We start from the raw sequence: 19,908 nt of genomic DNA, 5'->3' as shown, positions 1-19,908 counted from the left end.
TCTTTTTGCTAGTGCTCAGCTGCTCTCCTCTTCCTATTGGTGGTTTGCAGTTGGATGGTCCTCCTGTTTCCCTATATGCACCAGTTCAGATTTGGTCTTCACAATGAATGACTCCACTGTGTCTGTTCTAAAGAGATATTGAAAATCTTGTGCTTTATTAGAGCCCCCTTAATCCAAATTGTCATAGTTTGTTGGCCTTGTTAATGATTTCAAGTTCAGTTAATGTTCAGTTAATTTCATTTAAAATAGCAACTGAGGAGTTTCCCTTCCTCCTCAAAACCCAGGGTATTTTTTAACCCTTTACACCTTCAGATCACCTTCAGATGTTTCCTTAGAAAATAATGATTAGTGCTGTCTCCTTTTATGAGGAAAGAGAAATCCCAGTCCCTCTGAAGGGAGTGACCAAATGCCCAATGACTGCATTCATACTGAGACTGCACAGCCAGTAATTTGCTGCACCATTGGTAAAGGGGACATGGCAACTGAGGATGGATTGGCACATAGCATCCATGGCATGGCTCCTGAGCATTATTAGCTGTGTCAGTAGAGATGGTTCACAAACTCTTCATGAAAACGTATACGTACCTAGGAACATCAGGAAAATTACTGTCGTTTGGATGATCTGACAACCTCTCCTATTCCTTGACTTGATACTATGCTGAAGCTTCTGGGACCTACACATTTCCATGAAATTCTAGCATTGCTTTTTCCAAACCCTATCTTCTAAACCTTCAAGCACCCTGTCCATATTTACTTGAATGGCTTCTCTTTTTAAAGAAGTAATTTCATGGCTTCTCAACTCCAGTTCCTCTCATCTCAGTATCTATCCTTTCAAGTCCAGCTGCAGCTCTCCAGGCTATAAAAATACTTATGACCAGGTGTAGCAGTTCCTTTGCCTTCCTTTTGAAGATGCTTCTCCCTTTCCACACCACCACTTTCATAAACTCTGTTTTTACCATGGCCCAAACACTCTTTGTACTATGCTTTCACAAGAAGCTGCTGCATCTGTTTCTGAACAAAGGTTGGGTCACCTGTATTCCCTAGAGCAAACAGCCAAGTGATGACTATTCTTGGAGCAGTCTCTAGTTCAACAGAGAAGGTGGGGTGGCCAAAGAGGAAACCCTAAATATTCTCTGTTCACTTCCCGACCCTCCATTTTTTTCTTTCCTTTTTGCTATTGTAGCTGCCTCTTGGATTGATGGGACCACCTCGTAACTACATGGATTTGGCCATGTGACAAAAGAGTTCTGATGAAAGGTCACTGAGAGGGAATTGCAGTAATCAAGCCTTGTAGTTATTAGTGCATACACTGTTGTTGCAATACTGTTTATTAAATAAGTGACTGCTGTAGGATATTGTGCAAGGGGTTGTAATATTCTTGCATTGTGCCAGGAAAAGGTTTGTCAGTAGGAACTAAAGCTGCAGAGCTCCAGAGCAAAGGTTACAAGAATGCACAAATATTTGGAACTATTGTACTGAAAGTCATTATAAATTTTGAAAATCACATTGTGCGTTTTTAGTAAGTTCTATGTTTTCAGGTAGGTGCATAGGATAGTGGGGAGGAAAGAGGGAAATTTTATCAGGTACATTTACAAGACCTTTGCCTCCAGAATTGTTAACAAGAAAGCCTTGGGGTAAGGAAATCTAAATTACCTCTGCCTGTCATTTGATGCTGATACTAATTGAGAATTCTGCTGCAGTAATGGGAATATTTTGTGGCTAATGAAAGCAGGAGCTGTAAGAAGGAGTTGCTAGAGGAAACAGGGCCTAAATCAGGCAAAACATCTGGGTAGTGTCATCAGGGCTGAATGCTAAAAGGCTGCTTAATCAAGAAGTGTGTTCCTTGGTATAGTGTGCACACAATCTTTGTAAATTTGGCATGGTCTAGATAGGTCCAGGATAACCAGTCCAACAACATTCTCCAGAGACTGCATCTTTTGCAGGCTGCTTGTGTCTCAAACATATATCTGCTCTGCCCAAAACTCAGCTTGTATCTCAGTGATCTCTTGTAGCATTTGCTGATCCATTCCCAATTATGAGTAACCCCGTATTTGAAAAGAAAACACAACAATTCATACAGTGTATCATGACCACATGAGCCATGGTAACCCTGATGAGATTCTATCTACCAGTTATACAAAAGGATGAGCTATACATGTAGGAGCCTAAGTGGAAGATCATTCAGAGAAGAAAGTGAACAGATATGACATATATGTTCTAGCATCCACAGGATATAGAGGTTGCACTTCATATACCAAGCACGAAGAAAAGAGGACTATAGGAAGAAGAACAACCAGCAGTAGGTTATAAGTAGGTGTGAGTTTAAGTTGTTCAGAAGAGTGAGATGAAACAGAATAAATAATAGAAAGAGGGTACAAATTAGCATAACTACTCCCTTCTTCAGTTGACACCCACTTAATAATGTTCTTTTCCTGCTGTGCCTCAGTGCTAGGCCCTTCTCATGTATTGCACCGTATTTGAGTGTCTTAGACTAGATCAGATAATTTACAGGCAATGAGTAAAAAGGGGCAAGATACACACCTCTGTATGCCTCTGTGTGTTCTGAGTCAGGAGTCTGAATCTCAGGAAATAAAGACGAAACTGCATTGGCCAGGCCTCATGCTTGCTTCAAGTTTTGCTCATTGACAGCTGGCATGTATTGTCTTCTACAGAGAAAACCATAAACAGTCAGGTCAGCAGAGACCTTTATGTCTGTCTAGTCTGATCCTCTGTCTGATCTAACCCCTAATGCATCATCTGACACTCTCTGCATTGACTGCTCTGGAGCCCTCTGCTTTGCAGTTAGAGGATCTGCTGCAATGTTTCAGAAAACATTTCTGGTGTATGGTAATCTTCAAAGACAATACAGACATAAAGAGCAATTCCTCTCACACTTCTTGTGTCTGTTGGATGAAAGTGTAATTGGAAGCACTTCTTTGTGTGACATTCCAATAAATCTATATTAAATTTACCAAAAAACATTTATTGCAAGTGAAATGAAAAATTTTGTGGGAAGAAATAAATTTCCTTAATTACTTAAGGAAATATTGTTCCAATATTGACAAAACCAAGATGCTATGTCAGATTGTTGTTAACTAAGAGTAAGAATGGCCTCCCATGACATCACCCACTTCCTCATTTTTTAATATTGACTGTTCCTAAGACCTTGGAAAGTCTCCTTTGTAAAATAATAATATGACAGGGAATTGTGATTTATGCATATCCATTGCAGATGAAGTCCATCTAATTACTTGCACAGCTAATATTCACGTTCTTGTTTGAGTCCGGTAACATCTGAGTGTCTCCTATGTCATTGTGTTTTCTGTCTCTTTTATTCTCAACCACAGGGGATGTCTTACCTGCACTCAAGCAAAACTGAAGTCATTGTGCTTTCTGTCTCTTTTATTCTCAACCACAGGGGATGTCTTACCTGCACTCAAGCAAAACTGAAGTCCATGGTCGACTCAAATCCACAAACTGTGTAGTAGACAATCGCATGGTTGTGAAGATCACTGATTTTGGCTGTAATTCAATTCTGCCTCCAAGGAAAGGTAAAAAAAATGCCCAACTGGACTCTCCTTCACTGTTTCCAACCCAATGGAATTTTCTTATCTTCATAGACCAGTAGGGTCTAATTACATCTTGTACACAGTACAAAACAATGCAACTTTGATTCATATTATAGCAGCAATTATATCCTTTTAACTTCAATAACACAATGGAAGAATTACTAGCAGGCAGTGTGAGAACGAAGGAAAGATGAATATTCAGCTTTTAGTTTAGATACAGAGATTTCCTTGTGGTTGAGATGTAAGAAACATTTTCAGTATCCAATTCCTTCATGCAGACAGCTCTTTTCAGCAGTAGTACTGCTGAAAAGAAAAAAATTAGTTAATTTACCATAAATCTTGTAATTGATTAGATATGTGTTACCACAGTGCTCTGTAATATAATTTAAAACAGTAACATACATGACTTTGATAATCATTGAAAAAAGCCATATTGATATGCAATGAGAACTCTGTTTCTTATCCCTTAGTTAGAAATTTCATAATATATGCTCAACCAGATTGAAATAATATTAATAGCTTTTCTCTACATTTGCTATTCACCTCACATTAATAAAATATTTATGTAAAATAGAACACTCCTTTCTACTCATCTTTTCCTTCTTACTTGATCTGGAATAAAAAGATGAGCCCGTCTGAAATTATTTCATATGACTCTATAGAGTAGTGTTTGGGGTATAATAAGCTCAGCACTGTCCTATAACTGCAGCATATGACCTGAAAAGAAACTGGTTGCAACCAGTTTGAAGAAACTTTTTATACATTAAGACACAAACATACTGAAGAGTAGCAATAAGAACATAAAAAAGAATGAGGAAAAGCTCACTGAACATAAATGTTCTATTCATTCTTCATTTTACAAATTTAAAATTATTATTATTATTATTATTATTACTACTACTACTACTACTACATTGTCATGTATTTCTCTTATTTTATTGCTTGTAAGCAGACTCAAAATTTCTCAGCATATGTCCTTGATGAAAACTCAGTGTTTCACAAGAGATCCACAGATTCATTGTAGCTGGATGTTACAGCCTAATATCATAACACTGTCTTCAGGGTCACTGTGTTCAGGTCTCTGTTATGGTATGTCACCAGCATGTCACAGCTGTTGTACCATGGCAGCATTCTGGTTTTGAGGTACAATGGTGCTCATTGTACTAGAAATACAGATTAATAATTTCTGTAGAAAGCAAGTAGTTAGGAGCAGGTAATATTATGTCAGGCTCAAAAGAACTTGAAAATTATTTCATCAGCTTCATGACATCAAGGTCATTGGGAAATATTGCAATCTTCTTATCAGACACTGTGTATAAAACTCCTTGCATCTCCTAGCTCAATATCTGTGGCTCAGGGTTTTTTTAGTATAGCACTGGCATTCCTTGGTCTGATCCAGATACATAGGCTATTTCTAAGAAGCCTTTGAAACGTAGCTAAGAAAAGCAAGTTCATTGCCAATAAACATAACTTTTCTGAAGGTGGAAGAGTCTGCAACTACAATGGAAAGTAGCAGGGTCAACAAATCCCAGAAAATTAAAAACTATATCAGAGGTTTATCTAACGTATATTGATGTCAGCTTCTCTATAAAAATGCTAAAGTAGGAAATACCAATGAGCTCTGGATTGGATATGAAAAGAGTAAAAGAAACATCATTATAGACAGCGGATGGTCTGAGAAGCACCACCCTTTTTGCAATTACTTCTCTCCTTTCTCCTTTACATCATCCCACATTGCATCTGTATCTTCAGACCTGTGGACAGCTCCTGAGCATCTCCGGCATGCTGATGTATCTCAGAAGGGTGATGTATATGGCTATGGGATCATTGCCCAAGAAATCATCCTACGCAGAGAAACGTTCTACACCAAACACTGCTGGGACAACAGAGGTAATTCCACAGATTTCTCCTCTATTTCATCCCTTCTGGGATGGTTGTAGCTGTAACTGGCCTATTCTCCTTATTTTATGAAAGGTACTGTCTCTGATAACTGTTTGAACAGCTGCTCCTTTCTCTGTGTGGTGAATGAAGAACCTTTTTGAAGGATCTCACTGTGGGGACAAGTGTCCCTATTTCTTCTGTAAATAAAGTTTGCATTGAGTTTTCTTGGCCTTTCTCTTCCCTTCTCACCTGGAGCACAGCATTACAGAAGTTAACATTATACAGTGCTGTCCAGACTTACTGTAACATTTAAAGGCCTCAAAGATTTTTCTATTTTGACTTGTAAACAACATGTAATATGCCATTTATTTTAGGCAGCATAAATCAGCATTGTCAACACAGAAAAACAAAAACTCAGCTGCATGACACAAGAACAGTTGGAATTTAAAAACTGGCAATTCAGACTTCATTCAAGCTGGTTATAATTAACTTTAGCAATTTAACTTCAGTCAGAAAAATCATCTTCTCCCGTAGTGCATCTATTAAACCCTGTATTGTGCATTTTGTGACATTGTTTTTGAGTAGCTTTTGTGGTTTTAAGCCCAGCTTGGAATTAAGTACCATGCAGCTGCTTGCTCAACCCCCACTCTCTACTGTCCTTCCCCTTGGTGGAATCAGGAGGAGAATCAAAGTAAAACTTATATGTTGAGATAAGAACAGTTAAATAACTGAAAATAAGGTAAAATACAATACTGATGATAAATTATAGTACTAATGATAATAAAAAGGGAAAAACAAGTGATGAACAATGAAATTGCTCAGTACCTGGTGACTGATACCAGACTCCCCTTCCTGAACACAGATAATCCTCCCTTCCAGGTAAATTCCCCCAGTTTATATGCCAGGTGTGATGTTCTTTGGTGTGGAATATCCCTTTGGTTAGTCTGGGTCACCTGTCCCATCTATGCTGTCTCCTAGTTTCTTTAGTGTAGCTCCTCACTGGACCTGAAACAAGTTTAAAAAAATGGTCCTTGATTTAGGATAAATACAGCTTAGCAAAATACCAAAAGATCAGTGTGTTACCATTCTTATTCCAAAATAAAAATACAACATGCTAACAGTTTCTGAGAAGAAATTAACTACCCTAGCTAAAACTGGCACAATATTCACCCTATCCAGCCCAATACCCAGAATCCAGGCATTATGATATCCTAAAACTGCCAGAGAAATGTGTGGGTTTGGGATTTTCCTAGTGACTAACAACAGTTACTAACAACAAATTTAGACATAGCCTTTACCTCTGAGTCATTCTTTTAGATCTGCCTCACATTTGTTAAAACATGCAGAGCAGCAGCTCGACAGACTAATAGCCCTTTTACTGAATCACATTTGAGAATAATTTCTGGGGCATGTTCATTACCCTACATTATAACAAATCTGTGTTCATATTTGGGGAAACTCAGTTTTTGACATTACCAACTCTATAATATAAATGTAGATCTAATGGAGATTAGAAATGGCTGTTCTCCTTAAACCAAACTTTTCAGTATTCCATGCTTAATTAAAGATAGAGAAAATAAAGCCTTTCTATTCCTATTTCTTGGGAAGTGGCTGGCACAATTCTTATGAATGCAAGAATTTTACAAATAGTGCCAACATGGAGAAAGTGTAATGCCCTACCTTGCACATTTTGACTTGTAAAGCAAATCCATAGCAAACTACATTCTTTTAATGGCTTGTTGAGCATTTGCAGTCTTTCTGTGTTGTGTTAATGGCATTAAGTTAGCCTCAGACATAGTGTTTCTTTGCTTTTCTGAGATGTGGTGGCATCCTCACTGCTCTGTCTTTGGCCCTGGCTGTCATAGCCAGAACCTGGCTCCTTGTTTTATCTTTGACCTGTATCTTAATGCTGTATTCTGTCCTTTTGGAAAGACTGTCTCTTTCAAGAGAGTAATCTTGTCTTGAAAGATTAACAGCAAGAGGGTAATCCATAGAATTTAAAGATTTTGTAGCACGTAAGCAAGGTACCTAACAGCACTTAAGTGATGTTGCTGGAGATGGTTATATATTAGCACATGAGGTAAGACTACAATAAATTTACTAGGTGTGAAATCTCTTTGTTAAGTCTAGGTCCACTGTAACTTAAAAAAATAATATGCTGTGTAAATTTCGGATGAAATTTTACATTTTCCATTCACTGAGAGGATTGTTTTCTCCACAAAACCTTTTTTTCATAAAAGCATTATTAGATGTCTGAGATACATATTGCTGGTCTAATGGCTTCTGGTATTGTTCTTGACTTTTGGTTATGAAAGTTGAGTAAAATGTGTTCATCAGTTCATCAAATTTCATGTAACAGAAAGGAATTAGTTTTATTATGTATTGCTGAAGTGCCTCCTCATTTAAATGTCTGGTTAATTCATTAGCCAAGATGAGCAAGACAGTGAACCATGCTTATTCAAACACTTCTGCATTTTGCTTGTGGCATCATCTAACTTTGGAAGACAGTAGCTTAACCTTGAGGTGACAAATGTCCAAGATAAAAAGAGGGGAAAAAGTACCAAATTAGAGTTAGTGGTAGTGGACGAAGAAATGTCCGTATTGTATGTTAGATTCATTTGGTTTTTAAGTCACGAGAGAAACTATTTCAATGGCTAGGCTATCAGAAGTTTGCAAATTAGAAGACATGATATTGATATTTCAGGATAACTGATATAACTGCTTCTCCAGGCTTAAATGACAGCAGCAAAGACCATGTTCAGACTTTAAAAGACACATTTAAAAAACCCCATACCTAGGCTTCATCCACCAACTTAGAAAAATTAAAATCTTCTTTCAGTTACTCAGTGAGCCCATTTTCTGAACATGAAAATATGTATCAATCAACTTAATGTACAATAATACTGCTGCTAATGAGAGAGAAGAAGTCCCATGACAGGTACACAGAACCGGATTTCTAATGTATAGAAGTAAGTAGGTCATAGTCCTCTTCACTGACATCTCTGCAAGAAGCTGTTCCCCATCTGGTTACTCCACTCTTCTGCAGAAACACCTCATTCACTGCTCAAGACTGTGAAATTTTGCCACGTACCAACGCTCAATTAAGCTGCCTCCTTGTTCCACTACTTTCTGTCACTGACTAATTGCAGTATTGCTAATAGGTGCTGTTACTTCCTCGCTCAGGTGTGTGTCCAAGCATAGAAATCCAGCACATTCCTCCTGCATACATGAACCCTACACAGATTTTCTTGTTTCTTAGCCAACAGAAGACTTCACAGCAGTTTCTCCACTCAAGTTTCCTGCTCCTTCTCTAGTCTGTAATTTCTGTACCTAAAAGTTGGAGGCTGTTATATCATTTTGAGGTGATCATGCACACTGGGGATGTTTAGGCATCTGTAGCTGCCCTTGACCAGTGTAATTACAAATCTTCATTATATTCTTCCTTCAGTAAAATTATATCCCAAATATAATCAGATATTAATATAAATAATCTGTTCTGATTCACATATCCCTTTCAATTTCCCTTTAGAGATAAAAAATTACTTCTCTTTTTTAAACACCTCCCTTCCCTGTAATTCTTGAAGTCTGCAGGAGAAAGACAAAGGCAAATCTTTATCTCTCTCTTACTGTGCTTAAATTGAGTTGTGCAAATGCAGCCTGATTTTGATGTGTTCAGAGTCCAAAAACTTTCATAGAATGGGTTTAATGATGAGGAGAGCAAATGAGTTAACAAATGCAATGCTTTTAACCCATTTATATTAATAGTTTAGTTTTAAGGAAGTTAAGCATCTGCAGGATGATTTGAACTGTTTTAATGACCAGCATATGTCTCCACACTTTTGATCAAGTTGCAATGGTCTTTTTACATTGTTTTTTACTATAATTATACTTCATGCTGAGAGGCACACTAATAATTCCCAACATTCATTTGGGAAGATGCCATAACTGTGTCTACTGTGACCAGTAAATACTTATGTACAATTCTATTTGTTTTGCTTTTAGAGACCTTCAAGCCAACTTGTTTTGGCCTTGTGCCATATATTTAGAAAAGCTCCAAAGTTGAAATTCACATCAAAATGAGGGAACTGTTGTCAAGACTTCTGTTTGTACAGTATCTTGTAGCATCATAGACTGTTGTAGACAATAAATGTCCTTCTTATGCTTTTTTGTCTAAAACGTTGATCTTTTTCATGTACTAGAGAAACTCTACAGAGTGGAGAGAGGCAAAGGAGTAAAGCCTTTCCGACCAGACCTGACCTTGGAAATAGTGGGAGAAAAACAGATGGAAGTAAGCTAATAATTAATTAAGCTATTTTCTGGGTGAAGAGTGAAGTCCTGGCCAAACTAAAACCTATGATCATGGGAAGATGAAAGCTATGCATTTTATGCCAAATGCCCTAATTTGTGGAAAGAAATTGCATTCTATAGTTCTTAGTAGAAATTTGAAATACAAGTCACAGAAATTATTTCACTGCAAAGAAACAGACACTTGTGGTGCCACTCTTCTGACCTATTTTAGATATCCTTGAGATAGGATTAATTGCTCCTCAAGTATACCTTTCTTCACTGGTATAGCCCCCATGGATTCTTGCATGGGTGAAAATGTCTGTATTGTAGATATTCACATATTCAGCAATCATCCCCATTATTTTTGGCTGAATCACCAGTTTCAGAAAAATCCCAAACATGGGATATTGGAAATATAATTACCACAGCATTTACCACCATGTCAGTAACTGTGTCTGACATCAGTCTGCAAGACTGGATCCATTTACTTGCCTTTCATTTCTGTATTGCAAATTCAAGTTAAGATCATGTCACTAGTCATCACAGAGCTGAGATGCCTGCAATGAGTGTTCTAACCATCGGTTCAAGACAGTTAGTCACACAATTTAATATGTTGCTAGTCAAGAGTAACCAGAAATTCCCTAATGAACTAGTGCTGTTTGGCACTACTCTATATCCATTATGTCTATATCCATTACTCAGGTAGACTTTTCCTTAAATTTTTGTTTGAAGGTATATACACTAGTGAAAAGCTGCTGGGAGGAAGATCCAGAGAAAAGGCCTGACTTTAAGAAAATTGAGAGTACTCTGGCTAAAATATTCAGGTGAGTAGCAGGTGCTTTTTTTTAAGATGCTCCAAACTCCTCCTCTATTAGAAAGCGCATATTTTTAAGTATGTAAATTGATGTGATTATGATTCAGTCAGTGGAAAATTCTAGTGTCTTCACTTTGGTCCTCTTTTATTCTTTTGCAGAAAAGTAGGTGAGCATGTGCATATGTTACGTATACATACACCTGTGTGTATTTTCCTAGCTGAGCGAGGGTGAGATGATCACCATACTTCAGATTGGTACATTATGAAAGTAGCAAGCTGGATAATTAGGGATTTAAACCAATCAAGTTATTCCCTCCCTGTCTCTAGTCAAGAGTTGGATAGTGACTCATGTCATCTCAGTTCTAGTAAATGAATGCACATAGATGTTTGAATGATGATTTGAAAGTTTGGACGGTCCCAAATTAAGCTGACTAGAAATGCTGAGTTGTAATTCACAAGAAGTATTAATTACAGGGCTTTGATTGTAAAATGTTGTGGGAAAATAATAAGGGCCATAGCTGGATAAACCCTGTGGGGTTACACAGGCCTTTCACCTGGACAATGCTTCATTGTTCCTGAAGAATTTGGACTGAATTAATTATTCCAATGACCAAGCCCTGAGCTTTTAATCACTTCTCCTGGGACATTGCTCCCTAGTTTTTAAGGCTCTCCCAATCAACAAACCCCAACAGCACCATTTTGCACTTTACATGGGCAGAACAGCTGTACTATGCATAACCATGGATCAGCTGAATAACCTTTCTGCAGCTGAATATAAAGGTTCAGCTCCTAAGCCTCCATCCTGCAAAAGCAAAGAGGTTGCCTCTTGTCACATGCAATATGGGTGGGTCTAAGATGATGAATCCCTGATACAAAATTTGTTTAAAGTAGGAGTGATTTTGAAGTCCTGTTGGATACAATACTAATCTGACCCTTCCAGTCAGACTGGTCTCAATTACTTTCAGCCTGCTTTGGTGAGTGCAGGCTGCCCAGACAAACAGGGGTTTGAGTGGCTCATGTTACCACACTTCTTCTTCCAGGGGTTAGTAGGCTTGAGTCAGCAGGATTTTGTGAATAAAATTAGCCCTGGGGCTGTTAATTGTTCCACTGTATTCTTCAGTCTTCTAAACAGACAGCCCCAAATTGTCTTAATTCTTCTGCTGAAGTCCCCATCTAAACATTATGTGCCATTTTCTGCCTACTATTTTTAGCTTTCTCTCAGAATCTGAACTTCTCAGTTACTTTTAATAAATGAATACTCCTGGGTTACCTAAGGTAATCTGGAATTGACAATATTAGCAGGGTTAGGTGATTGAAGGGTGCTTTAAGAATTACCAGTTACAACTGACAAGTGTGGACTACAGATATTTAATTCATCTATGTAAAACCTCCAAGCAAGCAAAAGAATTACGCACTTGAGGCAATTTGCATTTTAACTACAGGAAAGTCAAACACTAGAGAAATTTTCTGCTGCTGCTTTTTAGCCTCCTTTTAGCTTCTCTCAACAATGTCTGTCTATCAGTCTTTCTTCTTGACTCCTGTGTAATTCTGTTATTTGCAGTAATTTCCATGGCCAGACCAATGAAAGCTACATGGATACCCTGATCCGGCGTTTACAGCTGTACTCACGGAACTTGGAACACCTGGTGGAGGAAAGGACAGAGCTGTACAAAGCAGAGAGAGACAGAGCAGATAGGCTTAATTTCATGTTACTTCCAAGGTAACTGGCCAAGAGGATTTTCGCTGGCATTTTATTTACATACACCCGATTTTTGCAGAGTAGGGGATGGGATTAATGTTTATATTCTATTTTCTTCCAATCTAATCTAATCCTCTGAGGAAAGAAAGAAGAAACAGCTGTCCCTGAGTTTTCCACCCTATGGTAGAGTTTCAATCCAAGGTGGTATTGGGATCCATTATCTTGCTCAACATTTCTTCATGCACAGGATCCCCCTTTCCAGCACAAGCCTCTCTTTCACTGCCTTCCAGGGATCACAGATCTACAGTAATCCCACATCACAGAGCTCTGCTCTGCTCCAGCACTTTACTGGTTAGAAGGAGTGTCTTCAGCTGAAGAGTGGAATCTAACTTCAGGCTGGGATTTAGCAATGCAAGAGATGGGCTGAGGTTGGCCTGGCCATACTGGGTTAGATGGATTCTTCAGAATATGCTATAGGAAAAGTATTATTGACATTCTAATATTGGCAATACCAGTAATTTTGGTATTGCACATATTTGGAATAGTAAAACTATCCTGGTATGTCATTACTAGTTTCAAGGGTATTTCAGTAGTCAGGTTATTGATTTTATGACTCACCACAAAAAAAAAAAAAAAAAAAGAAAAAAAAAAGGGGAAAAAAAAAAGAAAAATAAAGTGTGTGTTCAGTCCAGTTTTGGGGAAAATCAAGATTGATCTGGCTGTATAGACAGTGCAACAAGGAATTCATGTCACCTTCCACTCTCTGTTGTTCCTACCACTCTGTTACCATTTCATTGTAGATAGAACACAGCATTGTGCAAAACCTATAATTTTCTGGGTCTCTTTCAGTTCTTCTCTTTTAATATAACCACTAGGAACAGATAGTTCCCTGGATTTAGAATTGCAAGAAAAAGAAGGTCCCTCTTGAATAGACATTGACTATCATGGTATTGAATTTTTCTTCCATAAATTACCAGACTAAGATACCTCATCTGAAATCAGGATGAGTTGATGTAATTATTGTAATGAAATTACTTCTGTGCTGGGAAAACAGAAAAATATGTCTGTTCTTACTTATTGTAGGGGTAGAATGTAGGTCTACATGTCAAGAAGTTCAGAATTTCAGTTTTAAATTTGACTCAGTATCCCTGTTTCCAACTTTAACCAAGAAGCTCAGTTGCCTGTGTTGCAGTTTCCTCTTTAATTACCATTAGTAAGTGCTTTGAGGCCCCTGGCTTAAAGGCATTATGGCATCTAAAATGTGATTGCAATGGCAGTTTTTGGCAAACTATTTAATGTTTCCTACACAGAAAGCAATACTACGATTGGGTTGCATGAAAATATACCTTTAATAGTAAACCCTAGTCATCTGTATTCCTGCCTTCTCTATTTCCACAGGCCAGTAGTAAAGTCTTTGAAGGAGACTGGCCTGGTAGAGCCAGAGCTGTTTGAAGAAGTCACTATCTACTTCAGTGACATTGTTGGCTTCACCACGCTCTGCAAATACAGCACCCCTATGGAGGTGGTAGATATGCTCAACGATATCTACAAGAACTTTGACCACATTCTTGACCATCATGATGTTTACAAGGTGATTAGCTCTGTACTTCTGCTCATTTACAACCAGTGGACACACAAATCAAATTGCATGATGTAGTGGATTTGGGAATCTGCCTTCTAAGCAAAGCAAAAGAGAGAAAAATAGGTCAGAATTACTTCATTTAGATATGCTTTCACTGTGCCTACTTATACCAAATTTCCTACAGCAGGTGGTCAGACATTCATTAATTGGAATGCTGGGTATAAACACTCATATACCCAAATGATGTCAGCTACCTTAAACTAAAAAAATCCTGTTCTCAGGGGAAGAAATGTTTAGTCAGGAACAAGAGGATCTAATAAAATCTTTCTGCTTTTAACTAAAGATGTACTTTTCTATGTCTGGAAATAGTGAGTTCTGATTTTATTTCCATAGGTGGAGACCATTGGTGATGCTTACATGGTGGTGAGTGGTTTACCAAAGAGGAATGGCAACCGGCATGCAGTGGACATCTCCATGATGGCTCTGGACATCCTCAGCTTCATGGGATCTTTTGAACTGAGACATCTGCCAGGGCTGCCTGTTTGGATTCGCATTGGAATTCACTCTGGTACACAGTAATGCTAGATCAACACTGACAATTTCGTTGCCTGGTTTTGCACAGAATTAAGACCCGTGCAAGGTCTGGAAATACACCATGCACAATTGCCCTCCTCATGAAGAATCAGGTTGAAAAAAATGTTCAGAGGAAGAGTAACAGAAGTAAATAAGTCACTGTTCTGCTCCTGCTGCAGTGAAATAGCCCATACCCATTAATTGACAGCCTAAGTCAGTAGCTAGCATGAGCAACAGCACTGTTCCTGGTGTGATTAAACCAGTTGTATCAAATAAGTCTTCACAGATTATTTCTCTCTGACTGAAGCAGAGATCAGTCATGGCCAGCTACGCTTATCTAGGCAAAAAATGCAAGCCTCTATTTTTTGCTTTTGGAGGCAAAACTTTTTTTGAGTCTGTGTGGGACTTAATGTTTTAATTTATCTATAAAAACACTTTTTTGTCAAAGGGGAACTCCAGATAGTGCAACAACTTTGGGAAATTCCTCAACCACATCAACACCAGCCGCCAGGGGAGGAACACATCAGAGAAAGTGACAGAGGCACTGGGCAGCTTCTTGAGGCACTACTATTCACACTTGCATAATGAAGCTTACTCTATTTTTCTCTTGCTTCCAAACCTGACAGTTAATAAATGTACTTCTTTTTGTCTGCACAGGAATTCCACATAAATACAATTAACACTGTGCAGCTGTGTCCTTTTTTTATTATATTATTGGATTATGCAAGAATAACGGAGCGAGGCTTTGTTTGTAGTGGGAGACCACAAGATACTGTGGGAAGTGAGGTAGAAAGTATTGCCATTGGTGAGGAATGCAGAGTTCCCCCAGGCACTGCACTGCTTTGCAGCAATAAGACACCTGCCAAATAAATCAAGTTTCTTGATTCACCCTTTTACCTCTCTGCCTCCCATTTCCAGGTCCATGTGCAGCTGGTGTGGTTGGAATAAAAATGCCTCGTTACTGTTTGTTTGGAGATACAGTAAACACAGCTTCGCGGATGGAATCCACAGGCTTGCGTAAGGATTTAATTTTAGCTGTCAGTATAACAGGACCAAAAGCTGTCGGTTAGTTTGTGACTGAAGTGTCTGTTTTCAGCTGAGAACCATATATTATCAGCTTGCAGAAGTTTTAAAGAAGCTGTGTTTGTTTTGATTACCAATTATTTAATTATCCAAAGTGACAGTGGGCACTTCACTGGGCAATGAAGAGTTGTTTCCTGTTCATGCTTCAGTGCTGGTAACAGGGAGTTTTAGGCTGGTTCATTGCCCGAGTTCCTCTGGAAGATATGATACATATTTGTCTGGAATTTAATTTTATTCTATGAACCATAGATTTTAGTTTGACCTAGAATTGAAATACAGCTTTGTTGTGTAAATATACTGACTCTCTATTTTAAGTTGAAACAATTATGTCATCAACTTCACCATTAGGGAACTGTGGCAAGAGCCAGCTTTCCTCCTTCTGGCCAGTGTCTTCACATGAACATTCTCTATATAGGTCACTCACAATTATTCTTTTCCCTTTTGACATCTAACTACTACAGATACCATTGTCACCTGTATTTCAGATCAAGGGCTGTACCAGCTATTCCTGCCTGGATACACTCTGTAGTGCAGTCAGAGTTTTCACACAGCAGTGTAATTGCTTCTCATTTAATTTGGCTCTCAGATTTATGATGATAGCAATTGAAGGACCTTGTGTTATAGCACCAGTTTTCACATATGCTTAGTGTATGTGAGATGTTTCCAGGCTGAGATTTCATCGTCTCTTTATTTTTTTAGCTTTAAGGATTCATGTAAGTGGTTCCACAATTAACATCCTGAAAAGAACAGACTGCCAATTCCATTATGAAGAGAGAGGAGAAACGTACTTGAAGGTAACCCTTACTGTGTGCAAACATGAACACAGAGAAGAGGAATCATAAAAAGCATTGTATAACTGAGAGTAGCCCAGAACTTAATTAACAGCTGGGGAACAAGGATCACTGATCAAAACTGGTATCACAGTCTCTAGTGGTGTTAAGACAATGCAGGCAATGAAGAGCTCCCTAATTCATACATTAAAGCAATATAAAGATGTGGAGAATAAATGAAGCATATTATGTGGAACAGAAGATTGTAAAGTGAAGTCATCTGCTGAAAGGGAAGCTGAATCTAGTATTAATTTGTTAATGCTCCAATATCTACCAATCCATTAATTTCAATCTATTCTACTTGTCTGTCCTTGGGAGTTGATGGCAGGCAGCATAGCTCACTTCTCCCACGACTTGTGTTTCAGGTCATGGAACAAGGAAGTGAGTGTGCAGCTGCATCTTGCCCCATTCTTCTTGTTCTCACATCTAATTTCTAATCCTTTGCTGTCAGCATCAGTTACTGAAAATAAGCAAAGGCAAACATGGCAATGTGCAAGAGAGTATTATTTAAGTAAATTAACTACAGGAAAGTAATTCTAATCCCAAAACTGTGCTTTCTCTTCTTTGTCATATATATTTAGGGCAGAGGAACAGAAATTACCTACTGGTTGACGGGTACTGAGGACAAGAAATACAATCTCCCAACACCTCCTTCTGTGTAAGATGTTCTTTTTATGTGGAGAGGGAGGAGAAATTCCCATTCTTTGCACTTTAGCCTTTATTATTCCTCCTCAGCACTTGTGGATTTTTTTTATACCATTAAATTTCCCTTCAGTTGCTAGAGGCTTGATAGTGTATGTGCATATAAACATGTAAATATTCATTACATGGGACTGTGTGTGTGCTGAAAGTTGTCTATATAAATGTTTAGCAGGTTCTTTGCCTTGAAAAGGTTGTAAGACTTACCGGACAAGTTGCTGATGTGATAAGAGTAAGGGATGGACAGGAAAATGAAAAACATTAATATCACCACAAGTTTAGTCCTAGTGGCACCTGTGTGTCACACTACAGGAAGAGGATAACCACAACTGGGTGTGCAGCTCTGTTGTGCCTGTGAAATCTTGTGGAGGAATTTGTTAGAGGAATGAAACTTGCAGAATTTCAAGCACTATTCTGCTACAAGAGGTGGACAAAGTTACTTTAGTACTGCACAGGAATAAAGCCTTTAAAAATTAAACAAGAGCTTACTTTCTAACATTTAGAGAAGTTAACAGTAAAAAAAAAAATTGAGTTTGATGTTCTGGAACCAAGCCATCATTTTGCATTAGAACTGAATAAAATATAGCAACAGTGGTGAAGAACTATGCAAAATTAAAGTCATGATAACTTGTTGCATTTTTTAGTGTATATTTTGACATGAGTACCTCTTTATTTCTTGCAAACTCACTAAATGTGGAAGTTCCTCACTTTCTGCTCTAAACATCTGTGTACAGTCGCTCTTCACTAAGTGGGAATTTGTTGCCATCTGCTTTAAAATGACAGTGTTTCATTACAAATTGAAGCAATGATATTGCAAATTGGTGTTTGCCAGATACATGGGGATCCCTTGTCCTGAAACACATAAGTAAATGTTACAGCTTGCTTCTACTCTAAGTTTTGAGTCTTACAGTGTGTCCTTTGCACAAATAAAATTCTCTGTCCATTTATTCCCTAAGAGAAAAGAGGAGATTAAGTGAAATATGAGGGTTTTCTCAGGGCATTTGCAAAACAGAAATATAATCAAATTTTTAATCTGCTAAAGAATCTCATGAGCTTTGTTATTTTTAAAATGGAAAGTACAAGAGTTTGGGCTGAGCAGAAAATGCTGTCAAGATTATGTCCTGATACATCTCTTTTGTAAACTCAGAACTCCTTTTTTGAAATTAATATGATCTGTTGAGACTACCATAATTATTGAATTGGCAATCTTCTGGAATTCAACTATTGAAAGTACCTGTTGATCTGGATCACAGTGATGTTTTCGTTTTTGCTTCGTCATATACGATTGCCCTTTAAAAATTGTCATATGTGGGGTGCTCCAGCAAAAGTCAAATAAACTGAAGAAATTTCTGAAACAATGGCAACTCTATTACTGAAGGCCACCTGAAGTTGAATATTTAAAGTCCTGGTGCTAGTAATGGTGTTGAGAGCTACAAACTATTTTAGGATTGAATCTGTGTCTTCCTTTTTGTGCAAGTGATCATGACTTTTTCAGGTCAATAATGACACAGCTACAGACCTCTTGTGCAATGATACTGATCCATGCTATCTGGAAAACTCACATGAAAAGCCTGACTTCTGTTCCTAAATTCAGAACTGGAATTTGTCTTGCCCACACTTTTTATCAGTAGCGTGTGAATGTCATTAAGATAAACATGGGATAGAAATGTTTAAAAATCTCTAGGGACCTGAGGATCACCAAAAACATGTGAATCACTGAATTTTTTTCCCATCCTGTTGATTTTAGGGAGAATCAGCAGCGGTTACATGATGACTTAGCAGAGATGATAACCAATAGTCTTCAGAAAAGGGAAAATGAAGGATCCAAGGCACAGGAGCTTTCGCGGGTAGGTAGCCAGCGATCAGGTACCCTGGAATACCTGCAACTGGTCAGCACAGAGAATTTTACCACATATGTTTAAAACTGGATGTCTAGTATGACTCAAAAAGCTGCAACAGCTCTCTGGACAACTTCATGTGGAGGCTGGAGGCTTGTAGACACAATTAGAGGAAAGAGAAAATACCTTTTCCATCCTTTTTACCATCCAACCTGCATCAGTAAATCAAACCTCTCTTCACTGTAACATTGAAATTGTTGTATGACTTTGTTAGGACACATGCAGCATAAATTGAGGTAAATGAAAATGTTTGCACATGAGTCTGGAAAATAGTGGGGGGTTTTGTTTTAGTTAGGTTTTTTTAAACTCTGATATCCTGTTCAATAATCCACTTCTGAAAATATTCACAGCAAAACTTTAATTTGCCATGATCTTTAGATGTTGTATTTAATTTGTAATTTTTATTTGAAGAAAGATTTGGTGTAATATATTTGAAAACATAATTAAATATATCATATGTAAAAACTGGATATGTTGGTATTATTTTTTTCTTCTGCTGTTTTCCTGTGTTTCACAAGTTTCCTTGAATCAAGCTGACTTTGTTCAAGAGACAACACTTCTGTTATTTACACTGCGAGATTATTCCAGAAGTATGATTTGTAAAGTTTAGCTGAATCTCCTGGGTCTGAAAAATGAAACTGATTCATGCAAAACAAGACACTTTCATATCTTTTCACCACTTCTGCTTCTGCCCCCAAACCAGAAGTGAAACAGAAATTAAGGAAATAAAATTATCTGTATTTCTTAACCTCAGACCTTTTCAAAACTTTTGGATGCAGTTTTACAGTCAAGCAGGTTTTACTCAGATGACTCATTCTTCAACTGATACCATGGCAGTGGTATTAATAAACAGCTTTAAAAAGCAACAAAAACACAGGGGCTTCATGTGAAAGAAAATCAGCATTCACATGAAGAAATAACTTCTAGTGAGTGAAGAACATCTGCTTTTGCAAGGTCCTTTTGTCCATTGTTGGCATTCAAAGCAGAACTACT

At 37.9% G+C, this 19,908-nt stretch overlaps 1 protein-coding gene across 1 annotated transcript in view; it reads left to right on the top strand.

Annotated features, from left to right (window-relative positions):
* Positions 1 to 18,987, top strand: part of GUCY2C (guanylate cyclase 2C) — a 43,728-nt gene extending 24,741 nt beyond the window's left edge. The window contains exons 17-27 of the mRNA XM_077783136.1: positions 3,419 to 3,551; positions 5,322 to 5,459; positions 9,650 to 9,738; positions 10,470 to 10,561; positions 12,113 to 12,271; positions 13,649 to 13,841; positions 14,226 to 14,400; positions 15,324 to 15,422; positions 16,188 to 16,282; positions 16,900 to 16,976; positions 18,765 to 18,987. Of these exons, the coding sequence (XP_077639262.1) occupies positions 3,419 to 3,551; positions 5,322 to 5,459; positions 9,650 to 9,738; positions 10,470 to 10,561; positions 12,113 to 12,271; positions 13,649 to 13,841; positions 14,226 to 14,400; positions 15,324 to 15,422; positions 16,188 to 16,282; positions 16,900 to 16,976; positions 18,765 to 18,939 (1,425 nt within the window). The 3' untranslated portion in view covers positions 18,940 to 18,987. The remainder of the gene's footprint in view (positions 1 to 3,418; positions 3,552 to 5,321; positions 5,460 to 9,649; positions 9,739 to 10,469; positions 10,562 to 12,112; positions 12,272 to 13,648; positions 13,842 to 14,225; positions 14,401 to 15,323; positions 15,423 to 16,187; positions 16,283 to 16,899; positions 16,977 to 18,764) is intronic.
* The last annotated feature ends 921 nt before the right edge of the window (positions 18,988 to 19,908 follow it).

Source organism: Lonchura striata, chromosome 5 (genome assembly GCF_046129695.1).
Source record: "Lonchura striata isolate bLonStr1 chromosome 5, bLonStr1.mat, whole genome shotgun sequence".
NCBI classification, from domain to species: domain Eukaryota; kingdom Metazoa; phylum Chordata; class Aves; order Passeriformes; family Estrildidae; genus Lonchura; species Lonchura striata.
This window is presented reverse-complemented; position numbering and strand designations above follow the sequence as displayed.